At 35.6% G+C, this 16,864-nt stretch overlaps 1 protein-coding gene across 3 annotated transcripts in view; it reads right to left on the bottom strand.

Moving 5' to 3' along the window:
- The window catches only part of NFATC3 (nuclear factor of activated T cells 3), a 65,950-nt gene that overhangs the window by 17,408 nt on the left and 31,678 nt on the right, over positions 1-16,864 (bottom strand). For all 3 annotated transcript variants that reach the window (XM_071756977.1, XM_071756975.1, XM_071756976.1), the window contains exons 4-9: positions 11,957-12,156; positions 10,650-10,822; positions 9,725-9,865; positions 7,609-7,664; positions 6,868-6,994; positions 4,047-5,099 (exon numbers count right to left, since the gene is read on the bottom strand). In XM_071756977.1, the coding sequence (XP_071613078.1) occupies positions 4,047-5,099; positions 6,868-6,994; positions 7,609-7,664; positions 9,725-9,865; positions 10,650-10,822; positions 11,957-12,156 (1,750 nt within the window). The remainder of the gene's footprint in view (positions 1-4,046; positions 5,100-6,867; positions 6,995-7,608; positions 7,665-9,724; positions 9,866-10,649; positions 10,823-11,956; positions 12,157-16,864) is intronic.

Genomic DNA, 16,864 nt, shown 5'->3' with positions numbered 1-16,864 from the left:
AATCTCATCACTGTATAAAGTTATGAAACCCAAAGTAAACTCACTCCTAAACCACAAACACAAGAGGTGAGATTTTAGATCAACAGTATTAGGATTGTCTTAAATCTAAAACATGACAGTGGGATAGGTAAACTATCACACCAGGAGTGCTGTTTAAGAACAATGTAGGAGGAAAAAAAATAGCAAGGCCTCATCATATAAGCAGATTGAGTCTAACTTTGACTAGATTTTTTTTTCAATAGTAGAAGAAACAGGACCTTTATTTAGAAGAGTACACAACAGAACCTGGTGTGAATTATGAATATGGACAAGGATAGAAGGGACCAACTACCTGATTCTTGTCATTTCAGCTGCCTTGTTTACACCTATTTGCAGGGATGTTTGTGTGGGGAGTTGGGCAGAAAGCAGACTTGCTCAAAGATGTTAAGAAGGGCCAACATATTAGGGGTGGGGGGGTTGGAGGAGGAAAAGCAAGGCATACAAATAAAGAGCAAGAAGCTGCTTTTACATAGTTACAGTCCAAAAGTTTACTAGCTTATGTAGATTGACTATTGCACAGATCTAAGCAGAAAAAAGTACTCTTGTTCAGAACACCTTTTAAGCAGTAGCATACAATACAAATTCCTTTGGAACTGTGTTATATTTCAAATGTTTTCTGTGATATAATTTGAATTTCATATCTAAGCATCTTCAAGCATTTTGATCCCTGGTTTCTTCAAATGAATTAGAAAGCATTTCCTGTAGGAAGCAAGGATGGGAAGAAGGGAAGCCAAAAGAGTGAACTCATGGTGGACATTCAGAAAGCCTAAAAACATAAACCAAATCCTGCTGAAAAAAAAAAGAAAACAAAGAGCCACACAAACTCCAAAAGAGAAAAAAAATGGGGAAAAGAAAAAAAAGGTGCATTTTATGCAGATACCCAGGTAGGGGTTCTGCCTTCAAATCAGCTAACCTTTCCACTCATAGTCTGAGCAGAGTCCTATTTGTTCTAACTGGCAAAGGACTTAGAAGTATTAAGCAGATACTCCCTTCTGGTCAACAACCACACTAGACTTTGCAGAGAAGCTGTAAGTGATGAATCCAGATGTGTTATAGCTTCCAGGAGATGTTGGATCAAGAGTAATACAGATAGGTTTGGCTTGAGCACCGATGGATGAAGCAGCTTTGTAGTTCTGTATTAAGTAGTGGATTTGGGGGTTATAATGGCATGTTTTGAAGAAAAAGCCTGAATGTTGGCTATTCACTTTTAGAAGGCTTGCTTAAAGGAATCTGTCTAACTAATATCTATACTGCCACTTCTTAACGTTTATTGTTTGCATTTTTTGGGGGGGGGGGAGGAGTGGGGTTTTGTGGGATTATTTTTGATGTTTGTTTGTAGTAATTTTAAATAATAGTATATAAAGCAAAACAGCTTAGCAATTCCAGGACTAGTTTTTTCATGAGGCAGCACTTCATACTATGATCAGATTCTGTCAATCTAGTGAAAATATTTTATTTTCTTAAAGAAAGGGAAAATATCTACACTAAGCTAATTTTGTAGTAGTGCACATTATTTAAATAATCTTTCTTTTACGTTGTCAGTGTTTTTTAAGAGTTTTTGTTTACTTTTTTTTTAAGAATACTGACTTAAATATTTAAGGTTAGTGTTCCAGGCCACTTATAAAGTTTTCAATTTATTTTCCTTGGTGTTTTGAGAGTTTTATTCCCTTTCATTGGTAACCCTTAGAAACCTTTCAGGTTTGAAATATTAATTGGGAGAATATGCTGTATCAACATTCATTTATCTATGCAATTACATTTGGCTTTTTTCCTCAACTGTTATAACATTCATGTAGGATAACTGTTTTGCTATTTTGTGTTCTAGCTTTACTTGTATGGAAACTAAAATTCAATTATACATGAAAGAAAAAACTTGGAAACTTTTTAAAGCTATAATAATATTAGATATAATATTAAAAACTATTCCTGTCTAAACACATTTTTTAATTTACAGCTGATTAAGCAGAAGCATTTACTCATGTTGAGAGAATTAAGCAGCTTGCTTTTTGTCATTATTCCCTTCAAGATTTTTGGAACAGAAGATTTCAGGCTAAACATCTGATTTGCATTTTCAGATTGGAAATAAAACAAACAAACAAACAAAACAAACCCCAACCCTCTAAGCAATCATTAATTGGCAATAATATTATACTGGAAGTAAGACAATCTCTATGCTTGCAAGAGTACTGTCGCTACCCAGTGCTAGGGTATCAATTAAAACTATGCTCCATTTTCCATATAGGAAGAGTATAGTTTTTTCATCATCTATCAGTCTTCTTTTAACTTGTATAGCAAGCGTTCTTTAAAAAAATTAATTGAGCTGTATCATTTGACTATATATTGCTTATACTGATATACATATTCATATACATATACTGTATTTCTCTAAAGTATTAGCAAGTGGTAATTCTTTGCAGCTTTTCACTTGCAGCTTTTACTGTGATTTGATGTCTTTGTCAGCACAGAAACAACTCAGTGATTTCTTTGTATTAAGCAAAGGAAATAGTTTCTAAAAGCAACTCGTATTTGTGATATAAGAGGAACAGTCTTTCAAACAAACTACCAAGATGCTCATACTTAACACTTCTGCTTATATTGTGAAAAGTTTAAGTAGAGTATTTAATTGCATTTTATTTATTTATACACCTTTTTTTGTGGGAGTGGAGGGAAAAAACAGTGAGAGAAAGGTAGGTTCTAATATGACACTTCTTGAAATGTTTGATTTCTTTATCACTCCTCTAGTACTGAAATGGAAAATGCTTTTCTTTTTTGTTGTTGTTGTACTGTTTCATAAAATCTTGCTCTACTCTCCTCAGCAAGTCCTTGATAGAATCTCTTCCTTCATTTCTAAATGAAGTTGATTGACAAAGTGTTTCTAAATGGAGAGCTCTGTATGAATACTGTCATACATTAATACACATACATTTAACTGAATGTCCAACTGTATGACCAGTTTCTCTCAATATCTTCGAAATCACTCTGTCTTTAAAGATGTTTGCGATTGCTGTCTCTAGTCAGTAGTAAGAAAGCTCCATTTGTGCAAAGAACTGGGACTGACATGGATTTTTAACAGATGGCCTACACTTAAATGTTTACACTATTGCTGATGCAATAAGCTAATTACTAGGGATGATTTTAAAAAGCCTGCTACAACACTTAAGGCTATTGTAGAAAAGAGATACTAGTAAGATTCCCATCATCTATACCTAACACCTTTTAAAGTCAGGCCTTCTTCCAGCCTTGATAACAGACAAGTTCTTTAAATTGCTTTGCATCTAAGTCTCAAACAGATTAAGTGTTTAAGTGTTACTTAAGATCTGATATATATTTCTTTTCAATTGGTTGGATGAGTTTTGTAAATTAACACTGTCCAAGTATTCAAAGTAGAGAACTTCATAGTCTGGCTTTCAGCAGTAGAACGTTCCTTGTTCTGTTTATGTTAAACAAGTGAATGTCTTGCAAAGGTAGCCAGAATGGTAAGGAGACAGATAACAGCTACTGTGAGTAGAGGTGCTGAATGATGACAGCATTATCTACAGAATGTCTGAAGAGACGGAGACAGTGCCAAAACACATGTGATTTTTCTTCAAAAACTAGCCTACTCTTCAAAGCTGGGACACTTCCAAGAAACAAGACTCCAAACTATATTCATGCAAAATAGATCTATTATTGTTACTTCTATTAAAACATACCAACAAGACAATCAGAAAAGGCTTCACATTAATTCTTTGTGTATAAGGTACCAAATGTAAAAGTTAATCCTCAAGCCCTGTTCTTTGACAGGAACAAATTCTGTGGGCAAATTAGACCAGAGTACTTGAACTGTGTAACTACAGATTTGCAGCTGATAAGTCATTATTTTGGACACAAAAATATCATTCCATTTTAAGAATATAAATTAACTTCTGTGGAGTGTGTGTTCTAAACAAAAGAAAGCAACCCTACCACACCCGCTTGATTTTTAATGTAGATTTATATCCCCATATTAAAATAGAATATTCACTTACCATCATCTAGTGTGATGTCTTGTAGTCCTATTGTTTGAAAATTCAATTCTCGATCTTCTGGTTCAGGTTTAATGTTAATAGCTGCCCCATCTGGTGAAAATGGAGATGAATCGCAGACAGTGTGGTGTACGAGGGATGATGCTGTATTCAGACCTCCCAACACGGGGCTGTGTGCTTGAGGGGAGTGCTGTCCCGAGTGGCTGACAGCGGCTGGCGGGGGCGGTGAGGCAGGTCCTGAGCTAGGAGATTGATAAGGCATAGGCTGAAGCTGGGGTGAAGAAGGTCCAGACAGGGGGGAGTGGACCAAAGGGTGGGAAGCTGTTGGTGATGGGGAGGAAGCAGATGCTGGATTTGTAGAATGGTAAGGGACTTGCTGTAGCTGAGGAGAAGACTGCCCGAGGGACCGACTCATTGCAGAAGAGATGGAGCCCTGCCCAGTGCTGGGGCAGTGGTATCCCATTGATGGACGGTGAGAAGATGACTGTCCTGAATGAGCTGGGTGTGCTAGAGGGTGCCCTGCTGTACTTGATGTTGACACAGAACCTGGATTTGAAGAGTGAAACTGCATTGGTGGTAGAGCTTGGCAGCTCAGATTTATCAAATGAGGTACAGCTGTGTCTTGCTGAAATGAAATAGTATCAAATCCTTGGCTGGGCACAGAGTTCATAGGAAGACCAGACTGTCCATTGAATACATCATTAGACTGCATAGGTTGGTAAGAAGGCCTCACAGGAGGTGCTGATGTTACCTGAAAAGACTGAACCACAGCAGGAGGCACAACATGACACTCTTCACTTGGACTAAGGTTTCTACCTTGCATATGTGGCAGGTGGGATACTGCTGAGGTCACCATTGCTGTGTATGGTGGTTGAACTGGACACACGAGGCTCCTGGGTGATGTAGACAGTAAATTGTCATGTGGATGCCCTTGCTCTGGTGAAGGCAATTGAGTTCGCATAGCATGCAGGCCCTGGACATTGCTTGTGTGAGGCAGGGCCAAAGATGGAACAGCAGACAAATCCACCTCATCCCGGTGCTCTTGCTTCATTATAACTAGAAAAAGTAAAACACTGTATTACAAGTCCAGCCCATTTGTATCCTGTGATAAATACACAGATTGCTGTTTAACAACAGTATTGTTAAAGTCCTTGCTCTTAATTTCCCTTCTTTTGCTCTGCCCTTTTTTTTGTCTTGTGCCTGCTATATTAACTCTTAAAAGCCAGACAAACTCTTCTAGCATTTCCTCAAAGGCAGTTATCCCTCCTAAAATAACTTCCTGTGCAACGTTTGTTTTTAAAGACATCTGCATCCCAGTCTGAAAAGGCTCAGTGCATCTAAAGTATTCAGCTCAGAGGCCTGTGCATGGGGGGCTGCTGGGCTCCATTGAAACAGGCAGGACAAGAGTTCAGTGTCAGGCACCAGGAAAAGGTGAATGAAATTTTTAGATGGCTTCAAACTTTCCTTAGCCTCTGATCATGGTAACAGCTGAACTCTGTCAACACAGGGAACCAGTCTGCATAGTGCATGCTGTTTTAATTAGAGCAGCTCTTTCAGCATATCCCCCAATTTCAGTTATGGTAACAATCATTCTTAACATACAAAGAGATAAGTCCCGACACAGTTTTAGTTACAGGATTTTTTTTTTTTTTTAAGCTACTGGTAATGAAAATATAATGATTTTAAATACAAATAGTAGAATGATGCTAACACTTTCAACAGCTTGCTTGCTATTTTATACAATACAGTGTTAAAGGAACAGATATATTTATAGATCAAATGGATTTCAAAACGTCTGTGCAATAACAGGTGCAGTTATAAATATACTTGTTTATTTAAGCTGTGTCATTACTTCATTTCACTATCTAAATATGGATTCCTCAAAAAATATAGTTGAAGATGTGTCTAAGAACTATCTTAGGAACTGGTATTCTTAAGAATGGAAAAATAACACAAAGTTGATAACACAAGTAGTGCATACTTAGTGTACCAAATACCTACATGTAACACTTCTTAATTAGTAGGCAGTTTGAGAGCCTAAGTGAACCAAACTTATTTAAAATAGCATAAGCTAGTAGTTTCCAACAAAGTTAGTTGGCTTTGTCAGCATACGCACTAGCTGTAAGAAGTCCATATCAATATCCGCATCTGACTTCAAGGACTCCTTCAGATACCTGATTCAAGTCCTCCAAAAAATGCACTACCAATCATGCGTTGTGAATTTCTACAAAAAGGGAACTGCTTAAAATAAAGTAAGGAGCAGGCACTGCATACCTAGTAGTCCTCATAGTAATTTCCTCATACCAAATAGAAGGGATTAAGATGTTTTAACTAAGTGTAAGGTTACAATGTATAGGTTTTGCTTCTGGTTAAGCTGCAAATTATTTTCTCTCAACATGCTGCAATGTGTCCAGAAAGGGGAAAAATATTTTACCTTCCATGTATCTAAACCTGGTGGGCTGTTTTGGTTTGGTTTTCTTTTTTGACAGGGGAAAGGGGGCTGTTCTATGATCTCACTATTTCCATGTCGTCACTGGGGTTATTTAGAAAAACAGATGAGATTCACCATCATTCTTAAAGGAAAGTAGAATGCAAATTATTCTGTAAAAGGTGTAACAAAGACATACCTGGCTGTAATCATAGCACTGTAGCTTTTTACTCTACATTTGAGCTTTGTAGTCAGACAAGCTTAAGTAAGCTGTTTTACAAACAATTCAAAGCTAGTCTTACCTGCCTTGTCAGAGGTATGAGGCTGTCTGAATTAGTTTCAAACGTCTACTTTAAAAAACAATAAAATGCAAATTTAAAATTTTTTAGTTAATACCTGGTGTGTAAGTAAAACGTTGAGACTGGCTTTTTTTCCTCTTGCCATTGCAGAGATAAAACTGCACCTGAACTGCAGCTGTAATGTTTTTGTTATGGTATGGTGGAACTTCAAGTATGATGTTTGCCTATATGAATGTTGCAACAAAAAGTTTTATGTATCAAATTCAAATTAAACTGCTACTAATTACAGAAAAACTACAACACATCACAAAACTAAAGCAAATCAATATTTTGAAATTGGTAAACTTCGAGTTCATGCATATTACATAGTAAAACAGTACTATAAGCAAATTTTTCTTTGGAGACTTTTTTTGAGCACAAGCCTTCTGAAGGTAATGTTTTTAACTAAACAGACACATCATCTAAAGGACGCTGTATTTATCTGCAAAAGCATAAACTTCTAGCAATGAAATTGCATTTTGGATCATTATTCTTTTTAAATAAAAATTTAATGCACTGGAACTTATTTGCCATCTTAGAAAAATTTTCTACATTTCAATTTCTTTTTCAATTTTTTATTGCTTTCACAAGCAACACACTATTTCCAATTCCTTCAAAGCATCATCTTAATGACTACTTTATAGTATTAAGGCAATTTAGAAGTCTCCAGTTGTCTGTCTGAATGAGCCAATGATTTACTTACTTTAGCAAATGAAGTCTAAATTTAAGAACAATGAAAACGTCTAGCTTCTTATTTTAAGACTGAAAGCTTTCTAAAGTAATAAAAATTGTTTCTCACCCCTTGACACTTTTCCCTAATTATCTTTCCTTCTACCTCCCACTGAGGTCGTCCATCTGTTGAGAGAAATTAACAAATAATTCAAGCAGAAAGCACATTGCAAGCATTTAAATACTTAATCTTAAAAATACCTAAAATACTTGATATTAATCTACACTTATTTCAGTCATAAAGAGGCCATTCAAGTGACAAATGTGTATCATAAATAAAGTGTGAGGTATAAAGATTCTTTAGGAGTTTCAACACTACAGACATCATCCATAAATTGACTGTTGTGGAGGATTCTGCATTTTAACAGAACCTGCTGATGACATTGTTACATTCAATTCCAAAGGAGGCAGTGTGTACTGCAAGTGTATAGAAGGATTATTTTTCCCCATGTTTTTCTAGAAACATTTTTGAATGGTAGTTAAGTTACTGCTAATATTTGTGATTATTCAAACAAACACACAGATGACTTACAGGTTAAGTCACCATGTGAGAGACAACATACCCACAGGTTATACAGTTAAAACAAACACCCTTCCCTGAACCAGAAGACCGTGTAGTTCAAACACCAGACAAGCTGTCTGTGCTGGGAGGGAAGAACATCACCTTGGTGAACCTCTCTTTCCTCTGACCTAGCAGAACACATTATCCTTAACCTAACACTCAGCTCTCCTGTTATTGGGTTTTGTAAAATTTAATAGGAAAACTACTGTCTAGCACAGCAGCACTTCTTTAAAGGCTGCTAAAAGTGTGTGTCCAAATATATTATCACATAAAACCCACACTTAATTTGCATTTGCTAATAGAAGAGCCCAAACTCTTTAACTCAAATAGTTAAGGAAGTAAGATGCAGAAGAGCTGTACTTGATGGCAAACATTTCTTTTTAATGCCTTTTGCTACTCTTTTTCCAAAAGTTCAAATCAGGTGTACAAGTCACACCATTAATACTTATGTTGTTCCAATTTTATGCTCTCTGTATTAAAGGGACAATCAGACAAGAAAAGGAACTCTTAAGACAGCTATCCTTAATTTTTCAACTATTTTTCATGCATTTGTCTAAGTAAGAAACATTAAGAACAAGATGTATATTCAGAAGAGCAGAGCCAGGAAAGAAACCTGAACAACATTTTAGAGTAAGAAATACATATATACCCGAGCACCTCTGCATACTGCAAAACAAAAACTTGTAAAACTATATCCAGTTGTAGCAAACTGAAAAAAAAAAAAAAATTCACAGAGCTTTTTTGGTGTTAAATTGTTTAGCTTTTCTAGATGTTTCAGTGCATGAAGGAAACACTGACATTATGATACCACAACTGAAATGCATGTATACAATATAATATTTCACTTAGCTAATAGATAAAGGCAAGCCTGCTGCAATTCTAACCCATGACTAAGAACCCTACAACACTGAATGTGGATTCTAGAGAATGAGAATCATGTAAATACAACTGACTGTAACATTTCTGATTCCCTGGCAATTAAATATCTGACTGGCTTGTCAAGCACACAAGAGTCTACTACACCTACAGAAAGTCACTGTTGTTCATGCCACATCTTATTGCCAGTATAGCACATACATACACACCTGCACACCTCATCTCAGCCAGATCTTGAGACCTCTTAAATAGTTAATCCTATAAGAGTAACTTCTATAGAAAAATCTTATGTCATTATACTGAAAAAATTAGTATTTTCTAACTTTTAAATCATAAGCTTAGTAAATCTTTTCATATGCGATGAGTAAATAAAATGTAACATGACATGGATGACAAATACTACATTTCCTTAGTTTCCATTTTCAGTTTAGTTTTTTTATAATGAGAAGAAAATAAATGGTGTGATCTGTCAAGAGCATCTTTCAACTATACACAACTCCAATTTAGTTAGCATGTAATTGTCCTCCTGCATCAAAAGCACTGTTTCATTAGTAACTGTCGAATAGCATATACATCAGAGGGCAAATGAAGTTTCAGATCATTACCTGTGTTTCAATTTATTGTCTATTTTTCTAAACATCCTTACTTCCTACATTCAAGCTCAGGTAATGGTTGAATGAGCTTGAATGGTTTTGCTTTAAAGAAAAAAGTGGTGTTGCATTAAAGAAAAAAGTTAGATAGTATTTACCTTGTCCTTTTTCAAAAAATATAATTTTGGATTCTGGAAGAAAATTGGATCCTGTCACTACCATTTCATGACCTCCATTTACTGAGCAACTATTGATGCTGTACTTCTCAATCTGGGGAAGTTCTTGAGCAGATCGCTGAGCTTTAAAAAAAAAAAAAAAAAAAAAAAGGCAAAAATTATTATTCACAAATTTAATCATAGAGGCATTTCTTTGATGAGTCTAACTTCAAGAACCAGAGGTGGCACTAAACCAACCATTTATTTACATACTAACATAGATCATGTTCATGTATGGATTTACCTTTGCTTTTAAAATCATGTTGAAATTATCTAATTATAGAAAAGAAATACTAAGACAACATGAATCTCAGCAATCACTACTGTTACAGCAGACAGAATTTTTAGTTTAGAAATATTGGTCCAAAAGTTAAATTTTTTATTTTGTCGGCAAAATGGATTCTAGGAGAAATTCAGATTGTTTGAGGTCAGGTTTTCATTCTTTCATTCTCTAGTGCCAGCACTTAAGCTCACTAGAAGTTCAGCTGCTCATTAGATAGAACTGTATAAAGACAATTAATTGTACACATTCTTGTAAATGAAATGGTATTAGTTCTTCCTGAAATGAATACTTACTTTCACAGAGATATATATCAGCTGCCTCTGCTCATATACAGCTGCTTGATATGACTGCCATATTAGCTTAAAACCTAAACCAGTGTTCTTCCTCCAAACCTTCAGGCTGCCATTTAGCAAGTATCATGTTTAAATACAGATATTTTTTTTTGTAATTTAGCTCTTTACACGTAATGCTTTTTACACACATTTGTAATATAGAATTCTGACAATATATATTGTTGGAATAACAGTATTACTGATACATGCAGAAATCATGAATATAAATGATGTATAGTTGAAGTAATCTTACAGCATTCAACGGGTATGGAAGCAGTCTGTAGAGATAAGACTTTTCCACTGGGCTGTGGGATGTGAACACGAAACACGAGTCTCACTCTGGTATTCTTCCTCCCAATGTCTGTCTCTCCTTTACGGAGCTCTATATCTGAATTGCGAAGCTTCAAAATCCCAGCACAGTCGATACTGGAGAGGGATGATTACAAGAGAAAAGGAAGAAAAATACTCAAACTACTGCCAAAGTACACTCTGTAAAGCTTTTCTTTTGTTAAAGCATTCTCATATTTGCCTGTTTTAAATGTCTGAGATGAAAAGAGCTGTTAGGGTCAAAAGTGGCAGCAAGTATTCTCTCATCAATACCTAACTACTGCTCTTTTGAACCTTTAAAAACATTAAACATTACTGCACATTGTTTAACCTTCTAAGTAAGTTATTTAGCAGAGTCACCATCATTTACAAGGAGCAAGAGACCTATATTTAGTTCTGCATTAGGATGGACTAAAGAATGAGGAAAGTGCAGCCATCAAATGTCATTCTAATTAATTACTGATAATTCATATGATACCCACACAGTTATTAAAGTAACATGTATACATAAGCTTCTGAGGAATACTATGCAGCACATTATCATGGGCTCACAGCATTCAATGAAACCAGAATTAAGTCTGTAAGTAGGAAAATCTAGACTGACTTCAGAAGTCTAGCATAAGAAATAAATATGCTATATAAAAAAAACAATCATTCTTTATTCTGTTCACAGATCCTCCATGCTAAAACAGAGCAGTTTAGTTGGTGCTATTAGTAACCATTACACTATTATTTAGCACATTAGGCAAGACCTAAAAAGTTAGAATAATGGAACTGCTAAAAATTAAAAAAATCACAACAAAAGAAAGGCCTGCAATGATAACTGAACTGAAATCACCACATACAATTAAGATACAAGCAACTGAACTGTATGACTATGTTTTCACAGAAAAAATACATCCTGTGTCTTTCAATCAAACAAAAACTCTACTGGCCAGGAAGTCACAAGCAATTGTACAATGTGTAGTCATGTATGTGTATGGATTTTATGGGGAACTATAATTTCAGAGGCACTTATCCACTGTCCTGTCTATCTCAGGAACTTCCCTGTCTTTCTGGTCCTTTATTGTGATTTACATTTATTTTTTTTCATATTGGCACATTTAAACAGATGTGTCTATCTTATCTTCATCATGAACCACACTAGTGGAAAATATGCTAGTCTACAAGATTTTTATTTCACCTTCGAACAAATGAAAATAATAAGAAAAGAGACACTGTGCTGCAACATACCTGGCTGACATATTATTTTCTGGAAGAAGTGGTATTTCCAGAACCTTTGTGCTGGCAATTATTATCTCTTGACTGGCTGTTGCAACTGTTTTTCCAGTGATTCTGTGCACCTGGTAGAACGCGTGAGGTCGTAAGTAGCGATCGTCTGCTGTTCCGATGAACATTTGTAAGTTTACTGGCTTTTCACTGTAGCCCAAGAGCTGAGGAAAAAGTAGATGAAATATTTTAATATTAGTGGACATTCAATGCATTTATGTTTGTGCGTAATACAAACACACAACTATTACAAAGACTTAAAACTCACACAGAAATGTTAAATGAAAATTTTCTTCAGTCTCTTTAGGAATCGGAGTCCAGATATCTGTCCTGACTACAAATTTTGGCAACAAATTTTACCAGAACAAATTCATTAGCAATATAACTTTCTTAGTTTTGAAGAGAAGAGAAAGGAATGATTTTATCTACAGTCTACATCAAACAATGCTGTTATACGTGTGTTTCTGATATTGTTTCTAACCAAAGCTGAACTGCCTGTTTTACTAAGATAAACTGTTTTTAGAAACACTAAAAATATTTTAAAGCTTAGTTTTTCTATTATGGAATGTATCAGAGAGTTTATGAATGTCAGGAGGGTTCTGTTGAATATGAATGTGTTATATTAGGACAAATATAATTTAATTCATAGCTAGAAAATCAACTGCATTTTGTTCTGACCAAGAAAATGTTTTAAAAAACAAAATTTGATATTTGTTATTTCACATATCTTTCCTTTTCTCAAATATAAGACTAACCACCGATGCACTTAGCCATCACAAAACCATCTGTTGCTGGAGCTAACAGTAGTAATTTTAGGCACAAAAATTGAAACATCAGAAAAAAAAAAGAAAAATAAATGAACTCTGAAAGAACAAGCTGATTTTATGATAGTACATTGGTAACATACTATCAAAAAGATGTAAGGAAACAAATGTAACCAACAGTAGCACACAAGCTGCCTCCAGCCACTGAAATTTTAGATCCAATGCCTATAAAACATGTCTTACAAATCTATTAAGTTTATTTCACCTTCCTGCGTTTGGCAGGTGATGCACACTGCAAGTTACATAATTCTTAAAAAGCAATGGAGCAAATGTGCATTTAATTGACTTCAACATCAACTTATGTTCAAACTGGAGGGAGGGCCAGACAGTAATTCTTTAAATGTGGTTTGTCATGTCAATATTTTTGTCTCGAGGGAGAGAACTCCAGGCTTTTTACACAACTAACACTTCAAAAAACCAAACAAAGCCATGTCAATTTAACCTACTTACAAGAGTAAGTAATTCCCACAGTCAGCAGTACAAGAACCCAAAGCAAACCCACACCCAGAAATCAGAGGCAACACGAGGGATTCCGTGTACCTTGATGCACTGCTATTGGCAGTTTAATCTAATGTACACCAGATGAATGCCTGTTTTCTACATCCAGTTTACAGCTATGATTGTACCTACCACTCCTGTCACTTTTATTAGAACTTTTTCCATCAAGAACAAAAATCTGGTTTCCAACAGATGTCTAAAACATCTAAGATCCATTCTCAAAGCTTTTGGCTTTACATTAATTCTTTTGTCCAAGATATAATACTCATCAATTAATCTATATAGATACAACAGTATGATCATATTTTAGGTAGTGATTAGTTACTCAAAACCAAGCTTATGCAAACAAGCCCAGAACAACTGACACTTGTTTTTCACCTTTATATCTAGCACACACACACAAAAACATAAAAATTCCAGAAGAGACATCCTGCAGAGTAGCTACATCATATAGCTGTAACTGAACAACATATGCATGAATGGAGAGGGAAAAAAAGAAGAAATAGTTCAGAATTATTGCTTCTGTCCTTTTCTAGGCTGGGAGAGTTCTAGACAATTACTGCAATACAGAGACAGTGCTGCTTTTCACAGCTGTAGGCAAGGAATTCCCAATTCTGTTGTCCTCGAATTTCCTTTGGAGGAACCTTTCCTGGGAGATGCAGAGCACCTCCCTGTGTTGTGGCTTTGAGAGGCCAGTCCAGTTCAACTTCTACCATAAGATGTCTGCTAGGTCTGTACTACATTGTACGTAAACTACGAAGTTGCAGATTGGTTTCTGTCCTTAATTCAGTGAATTCTCATCTGTCTCCCCACCCCATTCCAGCTGCCATGGAGAATTCATGCGTGGGCAGGCAGAACAAACCAACTTGATAACGCTAAATCAAAAAGTCACATCTCCTCATGGATTCAACATTGCTTACCCCTTCAGACCCTAATTATAATGAAGGAAAAATATCTGTCACAAGATAATTGTCACAAAATATGCCAAGAGATCTTTAACAGCTACGGCAGCTTTTCTCCAATACAATGTCCTGTCCTATAAATGACGTATTTCCAATTAATTTCTTGCATGACCTAATTTACTCTTATTTTAAATGTATGCATTATTTGCAGGCTTTTGTTCTGTCAAATACATGAAATATCTTTGTTTTCACTGGAGTTCTCAGTACAACCAGACCTAAACCTAAAGGAAAAAAAAAACAAACCAACAAACAAACAAAAAAAAAAACCAACAAAAAAACCAAGCAAACTTTGGTGCAAGACTCCAACATCATTCCAAAAGTTTTTTCTTAACACCAAATGAATACTGTTTTCATAATTTCTCTAAGTCTGAATAGTAATTCAAACTAGGGAAAACTTAGGAGTTTAAAGAAAACTGAAAGACGTGTATTAGTTTAGCATTTACAGCAACCACCTTGTCCCAAGTTCTCAACACTGTGACTCCACCTTCCATTTTCTTCAGAGTTAAAATTAAATCTTAACACAATGGAAAACAGCCTAGCTGTGACGTTTGTTAACTGTGATCGCTCTAATTCTGGGAATTATATAAATTACAAGCTAGACCTATTCAAAAATTTGAATACCTTCCAAATGGGGTCACTTTGACAAAGCTCATTTCCAATGAAAGCTACTTTCCCCTTCCCTAACAATGGACATGTACACAGCAAGTCTGAGATACTAACGATAGGAGATAAGGGCAGAGAGAGGTGGGGGGGATACTGATAAAACTAAGCTGGTTGGTCTAGAGGCAGTGGAGAAACTGCCCTCTACAGAAGCCTACAAAAACAGGAGCTTAATTTAGTGAAGCAAAATGAGAATCTGACTACATTTGAATTATTCAAAGCTGTGTACATCACTACTTCTGCTTCCATCACTGCAGTGCATCAGCTAGATACCAAAGCAGAACCTGGAAACTGTTACCAGTGTCAAAAAAATAATAATTGCCAACCAAGACCCCACAGAGTTGGTACCACTTTTAGTCACTTTCCTTCTGGTTTATATGTTCAGGTAAATGAAAACAAAGAAGAAATCCAGTGTCCCCAGGAAATTACATGGAAGAACACGATAATGAAACAGAAGACACTTTTAAAGTAATTTAGAAGAAGCCAATGCATATCATAAAACAGAAGCCTAAAACAGAAGCACACAAATAAGGCATCCCAGAATTAAAAATATTCTGTAATAATATCAGAACAAAATCCTGAAAATTTCGTACATAAGAGTTGAAAATACATACATAGTTGAAACCACTGTGGAAACAAGCAAGCCAACAAAGTCCATTTGGATGCTCACACTATGACTTTGGCTCAAATGAACTGCTGTAGAGGATGAGGTCCTTTTAAAGGTACTGGAATATATACATAGAGAGGCAGAGTAGTAACACTATAGCAAGGTAGCAGAGACTTCAGAAATTTATACGTGGCATTAGAGATGAATTATTACATTTATTCAAGGTTTAAAATAGAGAACAGCATAAAAGAAAACCAATGAAATGCCATAAATATAACCTATGTGTACAAAAAATATGGCAATTAAATAAGTGGTGGAGAAGAAAAGACTAACCGGGTCTCATGTATCAGAGTGTAATTCAGGGCCTGGCAACAGTAATGGGACAAACAGGAAATGTGTATCAAGCAATGAGCAGGTTGCACAGTGTCCCAGTGTCCCCAACAGCCCTATTTACAGCAAAAAAGACAGTGAGCTTACTAGACCATGGATGCTAATGAGCCAGCCTCACACACTAAAACTCTGAAGCAGATGGAGAGATCGTTAAAAAACACTGATTTCACAAAACCTTTACAAAGTAAGCAAAGCAGAACTTTCTGCCCACACTTACTCCCTAATAGACACAGAATTATCCCAGAATTTGAACTGCCTTTTGTCTCTGAGGAACAGTGTTATCTCTCCCCCAAAAGGAAGATGGTATTTGGGACCAGACTTGCCATTATTGGTGTAACACCTATCTTGTCAAACATCAAGGAGACTCACTACCCCAAATTAACTTCAAATCTGGAAAAAATGACATATTTCAGAATTTAATGCGCACACATTTAAATAGCTTCATTGTCATTAAAAAAAAAAAAAAAAAAAAAAAAAAAAAAAAAAAAAAGTCTATTGTTCTTAGCTTCATTGACAGTAGGGTGACACTTTCTTACTACCTTATCTGCTTTATGCACAATTTTGTGTACTGAACAGCCCAGACATTTAAGTCAGTAAAGAATAAGTTGTTAAATACCTATCTAATCAACTTGAAAGAAGCTCTGTTTTTTCAAATACATACTGAAGTCAAGGTATTTGTGCCTTTAGTTCATTGTAGTAAAGAATATTCAATACATACAAGAAAGAACATACTGTCTCTATGCAGCCCATAGGTATTTAAATTTACAGCATTTCACATCCCATGGGTAAGTGCTGCCAAATCACCACGATGAAGATGCATTACAAGAAATTGCTACAGTGCCAGCCTGCCCAAAATTCAGTCATGGGTCACAGAAAAATAGTAACTTAAACTACTGACTGAGCACTAGGTATATTTTCAGTGCCTTCCAGC

The sequence above is a fragment of the Heliangelus exortis genome, chromosome 13 (assembly GCF_036169615.1).
Source record: "Heliangelus exortis chromosome 13, bHelExo1.hap1, whole genome shotgun sequence".
NCBI lineage: Eukaryota > Metazoa > Chordata > Aves > Apodiformes > Trochilidae > Heliangelus > Heliangelus exortis.
Note: the sequence above shows the minus strand (reverse complement) of the source record. Positions and strands in the feature narration are given on the sequence as shown.